The sequence below is a fragment of the Cupressus sempervirens genome, chromosome 8, assembly GCF_028749045.1.
Source record: "Cupressus sempervirens isolate cs-2001-9-10 chromosome 8, ASM2874904v1, whole genome shotgun sequence".
Taxonomy (NCBI): Eukaryota; Viridiplantae; Streptophyta; class Pinopsida; order Cupressales; family Cupressaceae; genus Cupressus; species Cupressus sempervirens.
The window spans coordinates 652,198,445-652,209,391 of record NC_143125.1 but is presented as its reverse complement, the minus strand read 5'-3'; the positions used below and the strand labels follow the sequence as shown (position 1 = coordinate 652,209,391).

The 10,947-nt window shown below is 37.8% G+C and overlaps 1 protein-coding gene across 1 annotated transcript; it reads left to right on the top strand.

Moving 5' to 3' along the window:
- The first annotated feature begins 4,869 nt into the window (after nt 1–4,869).
- On the top strand, nt 4,870–10,317 carry LOC149544114 (uncharacterized). Its single transcript, XM_089795887.1, is given in 7 exon segments — nt 4,870–5,768; nt 5,920–6,537; nt 6,682–7,750; nt 7,874–7,927; nt 8,032–8,331; nt 8,431–9,663; nt 9,754–10,317. Coding segments are annotated over 7 exon segments (4,644 nt in total). The 3' UTR covers nt 10,225–10,317.
- The last annotated feature ends 630 nt before the right edge of the window (nt 10,318–10,947 follow it).

Below are 10,947 nucleotides of genomic sequence, written 5' to 3'. Positions count from 1 at the left end.
TCAGCATTCTCTGACTATTCCTCTATGCACGACCCCTAACTGTCCCCCTTCTGTACCCCATGCTCTAGCCCAGGGATTTGATTCTAAAAATCTAGAGGGATCCCACCCTTCTCAGAATTCAAATTTTGAAACCCTCACCGACAACCGCTTGCGCTCACCATATGATAGGTTTTCATTTGATACTTTAGTTAATGCTTGATTTATTTTCTTGATTAATGCCCTTATTAATGCTTGATTTATGTTCTATTTTTTTCATAGAGAAGATTGAATTTATGCCCTCACCAATGGGCCATGGTCTTTGCATTATAAATCGAGGAATATACTAGTATTTTTCAATTGGAAACCCAACTTCGATGCTCCCTTTGAGCTAAGACCAGTGGCTCCCATGTGCATCAAGCTACCAGGCCTCCTATGAATTTTGGGACAACAAGATTTTTAGAGGTATGAAAGAGTCCTTTGGTACTCTTATGCTAGTGTAAAAGGCTACACAAACACGATATAGATGCCCTTTCTTTAGAATATGTGGCAGTGTGACAATAAAAACTATTTCCTACCTAAATCACTTTGGAATTGAAGTTTGGTTCTTATGTTCAATCGTTGGAGTGCAAGATACAAGACCTAGTCTATTTGGATTGTAAAAGGTTTGGTGATTTGAATATCACCTTCCCTATTCCAAAAATATTTGTGAGTCCCCTTAAGACTTGAGTCTAACCCCTAATTTTTAGGGTGTTATTACCTCCCTTGTTGTCCTCCCCCCACTCTAGAAAGTGCATCTACTTATCCCCGTGTGCTTACCCATTTCTCTCAACTCCAAGGTCTTACCCTTCTTTCTTCTTCAAACTCATTACTCAACCCTTTTCAAAAAAATAAATTAGATGAAGTTGTGGCTCTTGCTTCTCCTCCTAAGATTCCCTTTGCTTTGTTCTCTAGAGTTCAAAATAGAATTTCCTTCTCAATGATTGACTCAAGTATCTCATTTGTTCTATCCCTACCTTTTTTACTAGAAGTTTGTAAGGCTATGGGATGAAAAATCATGAAAGAATTTCTTTCTAGATTGGGGTCACCCTCTACCCTTAGTGCCTTTCTATACTTTATAGAGGAAGATGGCCTATTTGATGAGTTTGATTGGAAGATGGTATATAGAAATAATAAAAAGAAGAATAAGCTGGATGTGGGTAGAGATAAAAGAGTAAGAAAACTACTAGGGAAAGTGTCAGACCCCTAAACTCTAGGTAATAACACTAGAAGAGGTGGAAAAAATTCTTTGGAAGGGAACCACAAAGGGTAGATCAAGACATAAACCATGGCTGCCTTTTTTCCTAGTGGTTTTCCTAGTTTAAAGATTAGACAAGTTTTCTCCTTGTTATTTTATATGATGAATTCTATCATGGAATGTGATAGGTCTCAATTGCATGGGGAAGCAACATATGCTAAAATGTGCTTTACAAGACAATAAGGTTGACATCTTTCTCATCGAAGAAACTAAAATGCAAAGGGAATTTTTTGAAAAGGTGGCTTAAAATATATGGCCAAATATTTATTGGGAGGTAATATATTCTATAGGAGCATCTAGAGGTATGATGATTATTAGGAATAGTAATAAGATCTTAGGTATTCTTTTGCACTCTTCTTCTTACTCCCTCCTCATTACTTTTTGTGACATTGGTTCTTGTTGGTCATTGGATTTGGTGAATATTTATGCTCCAAATAACAAAGGTCATAGAAAACATTTTTGGGATTATTTGATTAACTACATGGAAAAAGTTAGGAGCATTAAATGGATGGTTTTAGGGGATTTTAACTCTCCCTTGTACACTTTATAAAATTTTGGGGAAAATGAGGATAGAAAAAATAATATGGTGGATGTTGGGGAGTTTGTATTGAACTCTAGACTTATAGACCTGGATCTCAAAGGAGCCCATTTTACTTGGTGAAACAAGAGACAGAGTAGAAGTCTGATTAAGTACAATTAGAAAAAAAAAAATATCCTACTATAACTAGAATAATTTGGAATAACCTAGAACGACTTCAACTCTATTCACTCATGTTTGTAGGGGATGAAAATTATTTTTGCTAAAGGTGAGGTTAGGGATATCATGTAGGAAATTTTAGCAAAGGAGAACAAAATAGTGAAGGAAAAGAAGCTTAATCTGGTGAAAGAGGAAGATTTGGAGACTATGAACAAAATGGGTGGCCCTCCGAAGAAGATTGAACCCAAAGAATGTAGGGAGTTGGTTCTAAATGAGAAAATTTTGGAAAAACTTTAAAGAGATAGAGTTAGATAATTATATTTTAACCATGAGAGGTTTTAACAACCTTTTGTCCATGAAGTTTGTGCATTCTTAGAACAAGAGCCAAGTTACTATTGGTAGCATCAAGTTCACTATGACCCTTGAGCTTATTATAGGGGTGGCAGGCCTAAAATGTACTAAAGAGTAAATGAAAAGGAAAAGTGTGGGAAATTATAGTAAGTTCAGCAAAATGTTCTTTAAAGATAATGAGAAACTGATGCAAAATAGTTCTAAAAATTTGTATGATTTCCTTGATTTACCTCCCTTAATTGTCATCTATCTTTGGATTATAAAATTCTTTACCCTTGAACATTGGTTTACTTCTTGTCATGGCTATCACTTCTCCTGACCAAAACTCTCAAGGCATGGAGGAAAAATCAATGTCCATTTCTACCTATTTGCCTCCATTAGCAAGAATATCACCAAAGGGGATAACCCAACCCTCCACTAGGACCTCATATTTCTCCTCTATCAACATGTTTTTTCCTACTCTTAGGAAGGTGCATTAACTCTCATACGAGTGCTATGGATAATCTAACTTCCTTTGTGGTTATTAAAGAGTTAGTTTAGGACCTTCTAGAGAATGATTCTACTGCCAAATCATTTGGAAAGAAAAGAAGCCTAAGAATCCCCAATCCAAACAAGATAAGTTTGTTTCCATGGAGGAATCCCTCCAAATGGTCACTCTGAAGAAAAGGAAAAATGCTACTACTAAAACTAGCATGACAAATACTCCTAAGAGAAGTAGACTTGAAAAGGAGATTATTAATGTGGAAAAGCATGAGAAGGGAGTTAGCGATGGAAGACAAGAGCACAAATCCTAAGCACGCTGAGATAAAAGTATGATTCGATCTCTAGCTAGGCTTAAGAAAAAAATAGGGAAATGCCCCAAGGAGGATAGCAATGAAGAAACTCAAGACATACAAGAAGACCTGTGCAAGAGGATTTGGTCTACAATATGGAACAAGAGTTTTACCAAAGTATCTAGTGGATTTTGATATGAAGCATGAAGATTATGAAGTGGAATAAGTGGAGGGACAAAGGAGGAATAGGAAAACAAAGAGGAAGCAGAAATTGAAATGGACCTAGGGAAGGAAGAGTTGAACAAGAAGAAAAGTCTAATATTGAGAAATGAGGAGGATAAAATAAGGGACACCCCCAACCAAATGCAGAAGATGATGGATGATATAGAGAAAATACTTTTGGGTAATATGCAAGCCCTTCAAAAAAAGGTTAATGCTTTGGAGGGCAATATCTATGAGTCGTTTCTAATATTAAATTTGGAATTTATGTCTCTTCCATTTGTAATATTCAGAGGGAGATAAAAGGCAATTTTTACTAGTATTACGGGGAAGAGAAAATTGATGCAAGAAGGGAAGAATAAGGACAATAAGTTGGAGGGAAAGCTTGAAGTTGTTAAGCCTAACAACTAGAGTGATGTCCTTAAGAGCTTTGCAAAAAAATGGGAGGCAATTAAAAATGCCTAACTTGTTTGTTCCTTACTTTATCTTTTATGCTTTTAATGTGTTTCTCTCTTGTGGTAGGATTCATTGCTGGTCAAAATTTATGGTCACTGTCATTTTCTTTGCCGATTTACTAAAATTAGACAACTATTTAATTCACATTATGGGTATTTTCACTAATTTTATGTATGACTAGTTAGACATTGTGTACTTTTTTATTAATGTTTCTATAAATTTAGGTTTTGAAGATGGTAGTTTTATATAATTTTGTAAGAAGGTTTGGCATCTGGCTAAAATACACAGTGTTATGTTATCTTGTTGATTAGTTGTAATGGCCCTACTCGGGGTTAAGTTGTGGTTCTCTTTGTTTACTGGTTAGGTTTAGGGCCCTTCCTTGCCTTCTTTATCAAAAACGCAAACTAGGATTGACTACTTAGGTGGTTGGTGTGGAACCCATTCCTCTCAATTTGTTTGGTTCATCTAAGCAATGTGATTGAGTATAGGAGTAAGTATTCAGTAGTCGACTATTTGATACCTGTATATGAGAAAATTTAAATTCAAATAACTATTTGTCACACTCATTTTGTTTAAATGGACTAAATGCAAGGGAGCCTAACAATGAATATAAGAAAAGTATTGTGTTAGACATCTACAAAATGGAGAAACATATACAAATATTATGATAGAAAGTTGAATCCAAATGTTGTGTTTACACAATCAACAATTAAATTTACTATTTTTTAACTGAAATGAACACAACTTAAAATGTTAAAAATATATTAAATTTTATTATAGATGTTCTAAAAAATAAAATGGACTTTTAAAATAAAAGTGCTAGCAAGTTGATAAGATATTGCTATGGCGTAAGTAAACTTAAGAGGCAAAAAATCATTTACTAGAAGACTCGTGACCAAAATAAGGTTGATGTGTATTATTTAAGATTCCTTACAATGAGAAATTGTAAGCATTAGGGGAGAGGACCCAGTACTTGAATGCGTTCCAATTGTTGTGATAGGAGTTGTTCACTTGATACTTAGACTTGTTGACTTAATGTCCTATTTTTTTGACGACATTATTAGAATTAGGGTGTTCAAGTACTAGGTCCTCTCCCCTAGATGCCTACTAAAGGTGTGAAATTTTCCCCTTCAGAACGCAGTAGCGGCACATCCACGAAATTCGGTGGAAAAACAAGCGAAAAGGCCAAAGAGTACTACAAAATTGGATTTGAGAGAGCTGAAAATTCTAGTGCGATTCTGAACGCCTTCTTCTTTAGTTCGGGAATACATCTTCCGGGCGGTTTCCTTTGCAAACAAAAACCGTTCGCCACGCAACATGAGTACTTCTTTAATATATACTGGCATTTCAACTTAACACGATTTTCCCGCGCGGTTTCCTTTGCAAAGACGGGCTGTCAGCCACGGAACACAAGCCACTTAACAAGAACAAGAATATTTTTTTGGTTTCTTTCGTTGTGTCCAGTTCAATCTAATTTCATGGAGTCTACATCCTACAGTAGGAGCCAGCAAGCTGAAGATTTTGCACAAATTACATCTTCTGGCCGTGGATTCACAATGCCTGTGAAAGAGCTCCTCTATGATGTTTATATTAGTAATGTTCTACATCCTCTAGGCAGAGCTCTTTCTGAAAAGCTTGATGCTATAGGTTTAAAAGTTTGTCAAGAAGGACTTGCCATAGGACTGAAAGTTTATCAAGAATTAGAATCGGCAATCAAGAATGCTTCGGTTTATTTTGCTATACTTTCAGAGGACTATGCATATTGCAGTCGGTGTTTGGACGAACTGTTAATAATGTGCACAGGAGAAAAAGAGAGTAAAATTTTTCCCATTTTCTACCATGTGAAGCCTGAAGATGTACGATATGCAAAAGGATTCTATGCTGATGCATTTGCGCAGTACGAAAAGAAGGGTGAACACAATTCAGAAAAGCTGCTCATGTGGAAGGACGCGCTTTACAGTGTTTCACATAATAAAGGTCGCATCGTTAATGGAAGGGAGTAAGGACCAATCACTCCAGCTCGCACACTTTTCGTTATCAAATTGATGCATTGTTTCAACTCCCGTGCATAAAGAGTTCTTTTGTGGATATAATCTCAAGTTTTAAAGCCCAATGTTTATTTAGCTTTCTTTGTTGTTGAATATGTATAGAGACGAGGACATGCTGCTGAAGAGTATTGCTCATTGCGTCGCGAAAGCAGATAAGGAGTTATCATTTATGGTTGAAGAAATTGCATCAGCTAACTCTAGTTCAAGCAAACAACAAGAGGTTGAAGAATTTGCTCCATCTACATCTACTTCTTATGGATCCAAAATGCTTGAGTTAAACCGCCCCTACGATGTATTTATCAATCATCGTGGCCCTGATGTCAAACATACGCTAGCCATAGCGATCTATAAAGTGCTCAAAGACATGGGACTGAGGGTTTTTCTCGATTCAGAAGAGCTTGTATTTGGAGATCACTTTCCTAGTGTACTAGAAAAGGTAATGAAGAGTGCTAAGCTCCATATAGCCATACTTTCAGAAAACTATGCACAATCGCGGTGGTGTTTGCGAGAGCTGTCGTTCATGCTTCGAACGGGCACTAGAATTGTTCCCTGTTTCTACAATGTAAAGCCTGAGGATGTCCGAGATCCAGAAGGATTTTATGCTCGTGCAATTGACCACAAGGAACAGAAGCGTAGACACACCCCAGAAACCAGTCAGGAGTGGAAGAATGCGCTCCGCCGTGTTTCACAAAATACCGGTCACATACTTCATAACAAGTAGTACCAATTATCTTTTCCTTCTCAATGCATTCTTTTTCCCTTAATTGTTTCAGCCAATAGATTTGTTATTTTAAATATCTAATGTTAACTTTTGAAGTGTTATGGTTTAATCCATTTCATTTGTTGTTGCATATATCTCTATAGAGACGAGGGCCTGCTGCTGAAGAGTATTGTTTTTTCTGTAGCAAAAGAATTTAGAAAATTGCAGTTCCTATCGACAGAACATCCGGTGGGTTTAGATGAAATTTTAGAAGACTTTGAATCTGTTACGATTCGAATGGATCATCATAGTGTGAAAACTGTGGGGATACATGGAATGGGTGGCTTGGGCAAAACCACTCTTGCTAAAAGTTTCTATAATAAGATGTGCACATCTATGAATAAGTGTAGCTTTATATCAGATGTTAGAGATGCAGCTAGCAAAAACTTGTTGCTCAACAAGCAGAAACAACTCTTGGAGAACCTTGGTTTTGGAGATGTGGCAGTTGATAGTATAGAAGAGTGTAGGGCAATTATTGCAAGACGCTTGAAATATGTTAGTGTTTTGATCGTTCTCGATGATGTTGATCATGTGGAGCAGCTAGATGCTCTATTGCCCAATAAGAACAGCCTGGGACCTGGAAGTTTGATTGTCGTCACCACCAGGGATGTCGGAGTTCTTCATCAATGGGGCATCTCTTGGATATATAGAATGACACAACTGGATAAATTTTATGCCACGGAACTGTTTTGTTGGCATGCATTTTTACAACCGTGTCCAAGAGATGGATTTGAGGAGCTCGTGGCTAAATTTGTACAAGTGTGTCATGGGTTGCCGCTGTCTCTCAAAATCTTCGGTGGACAGCTTTACGGAAATCGGAACAAAGATTACTGGACGACTCAATTAGATAAGGTATCCAGGATATTGCCTGGAGATATCAGTAATAGGCTTAAAACAAGTTATGATGCCTTGAACAATGAAGAGAGAGAGGCATTTTTGGATACATCATGTTTCTTCATTGGAGAAGAAAGCAATTTGGCCATTGAAATATGGAACGGATCAGGATGGAACGGCGCGTACAATTTAGAAATGTTAGTGAATAAGTGTCTCATTGAAATAGACGAGAATCATTGTATAAGAATGCATAATCACTTGAGGGATTTGGGAAGGCAAATTGCAGGTCAACAATCACCTCATCGCATTTGGTCTAGCAGGCAAATTATAGAGATACAGGTAAGATTAATACTTTTTAATCCTCCCCCATCAATGTTATCTATATTGCCGTTCGTGCGTTTGCTTCTCGGAAATTCTATTTCCTCAACGGTAATTCAATTGTTATGTTTTATTTCGAATCAGATAGGAGTCTGCATTCGAGGAATAATGACAACCAGAGAAGTGCACAGTAATTCGGTTGGTTTGAATGCGTCCTTTGTTTTTCTGATTCGTTTCAACGATTGAAATCGTCCCCTTTTCCTGAATATTTCGTGATTATTTGATTTCACTTCCTTATGCAGATAGCCGAAATAGAGGACTTTGGTGATTGGGTGATAGAGCAAGCAAAGCTCACGTTTCAGACAAATGGAGGAAGTCGGACTCTGGTGTCTTCTAGTCTGGGACTTAAAATTATGGTGGCTCGAGGACATAACTTGCATCAATTTATTAAATCGTCAAAGGATCTGCTCTGGCTTCGCTGGTTTCATAGCGGGCAGAGAAATCTCCATTCTCTAACTTCTCTGAAAAATTTGAGGGTTTTAGAACTCTACGAGGAATTGGCAAATCATCACTTGCAAGAACTTTGGGCAGATGAGTGCGATGTAAGTATTAGATTCTAGGTGTTTTAAACCTGTATTTTCAAGTTTTTTCTTTTAATACTTCTAAACAGTTGGGTTTGTATTCCTGAAAATATGCTGCAGCCTCCTTTGCTGTTAAGGAAGTTGGTCATTTCCGAGTGCCACGCATTGCAAAGATTTCCGAAGTCTATGCAACATCTCAAGCATTTGAAAACAATAATCTTGAGTTCCAGAAAGGTGGACAGTCTTCCAGGAGAATTTTGCCTTCTCCAATCGCTGGAACACCTGAATTTATGTGGTTGCGATGAACTGTCATCGCTACCGGAAAGGATGGGCAGTTTGACAAATCTGCGGCATCTAGATTTGAGCCGGTGCAGGAAGTTGAGCAAATTGCCAGATTCTTGTAAGGATTTGACGATCCTGCAACATTTGGAATTAGAGGATTGTTCTAATATCACCTTTCAGTTGGAAATAATGGAAAACATGACAAAGCTGGAGTATTTGAATTTCTCAAATTGCGAGCGAGTGGAAGAGTTGCCTCGTGACATCACAAATCAACGATCTTTGAGGGGGCTGCATTTAAAAGGTATGAAGAAGTTAAGAGGGGTACCAATGAAGATCGGTCAACTGAGAAAGCTGCAAATGTTGGATATCGGGGGTGACAGGTTGAGTATCTTGCCAGACGCTCTTGGAGATTTATCTTCCCTGACTGAACTTCGCATTATTAGGTGTCCTATGCTGGAATGCTTACCAGATTCCATGGGGCGCCTTAATCTTTTAGAGAGATTAACTATAGTAGCTTCAGGAGTGAAATCTACACCATTGTCAGTTTCTCAGCTTAGTAAACTAAAAGCGCTAGAGATACTGGCTTGCCCGATCAGCGAGTTGGATCTATATGGTTCTTCTTTGAGCAACCTCAATAGGCTACATCTGCAAGGAACCCAATTGTTCAAGATTTCCATCTCAGGAGACTGTTGCCCCAGCCTTGAGACTCTCATAATTAAAGATAATGACCGATTAATGGAGATAGAAGTCTTGCCAAGTACAATCAGAGACAGAAGGGCTATTACTGGTCTGTTAAACCTCCAAAAACTGGAAATAATCCATTGCCCCAATTTGTATGCACTTCCCGATTTTGCACAATTACCTTCCCTCCGAGAAATTGAACTGAGGAGCTGCTACCAAGCTAAGAAAATCCAAGGTTTAGAACATTGCAGAGGATTGGAGGTGTTGAAAGCATACACATGGTTGGAGGAGCCGGATATAACAAGTCTGGAGCCAATAGAAAGATTGAGAACTCTGCATCTCCAAGCAATGAGGAAAATAGTTGTCGAAGGTTGCATCCGAAGCATGCAGGTAATACAAGTTTCTAGGAAGTTAGAGTCCTAACTATTTTCATGTGATTGTACTTTTGGATTGAATGTTTCATGTGCAAATTATTTGCAGGAATTGCCTGGCGAAACAATAATATGTATGCGAGCAGTCCAAAATGCGGCCTCACTTGTAACCTCATTAGCCTCTCTTGTAAACCCCTCAAGCTTCCCTTCTCTCCGCGTCGTTGACTCATGCAGCAACTTGAAAATTGATAAGAGGCACTCAGCTAAATTGGTAAAGAAGGAGCCCCACTGTAACAATGGCACCATTGTATGTTTTGTTATCAATTGTTTTACTTCACGTATGTCATTGACCGTAGAAAAGGAAGGATTGGATGAAATAATAAGTGCAACAGAGGTGGACGAGGGGAAATGGGTATGGATCGGCTTCTTCACAAAGAGGCAAGCATCAAAGAGGTACAAGTTAGGTGTCTTAAACGAAAGTGAAGGCGAAGTTGAAGTGGAGAGAGGATTCATGGTGGTGGGAGAAGATGGAGCCGTTCCGCAAAATTTCTGCCGCTTATGGGGTTTATTAGAAATTTGACTTTGTGTCAACCTGCGCGTTTTAGATGGTTGATGTTTTGATCTTCGTGTAAGTTAGAGCTTTTGTATTTCTATTTGAGCTTTAGTTTTTTAAGCTTCATTCTTGAGCTTTAGTTTATTAGCTTCATTGAGACAGTAGTTTTGATTTTATGCAGTGTTTGAGTTTTAGATAGATCTATTTTTCTAAAAGAAAATGTTTTTATCTATAATCCATTTTGTTTTTGAGATTGTAATAAAAATTTCAATTCTGCCCAAAACAGAGCACTCTGTTTTCAGAACTGAGCGTTTTCCTTTTAGTTTTCAGAGTATTGTTTGGTTTCTTATTTTACAGTGAGCTGAGATGTTCGTTGCGGGCTTGGCTACCGTCCATGTTGGATTACACAGAGCTGAGATATATTGATTACCGACTTGTCTAAAATTCCAGTGCTTTACGAGGAGATGGAAATGTCTGATTGTACTCCCGATATTCATGTAGTAAAATGATAGAAAGAGAATTATCTAGCATTGGTAGATGGAGCCCATCGTAGAAGTTTCAGTTTTGTAAATGCATGCATTTCTTTGCAAATTCAGATCAGAGGACAACAATGTTTGTCTGGAGGTTTGAAAGATTGCCCAGATTGCTTTCTAGCGCAGCTAATCTGTGTTATGGTCTGTAACAGCAGTGATTTAGTGTTTTCTTTCTGCACACATGTTTTGGCCTCACTGCTTGTCCTCACTCTTTTGA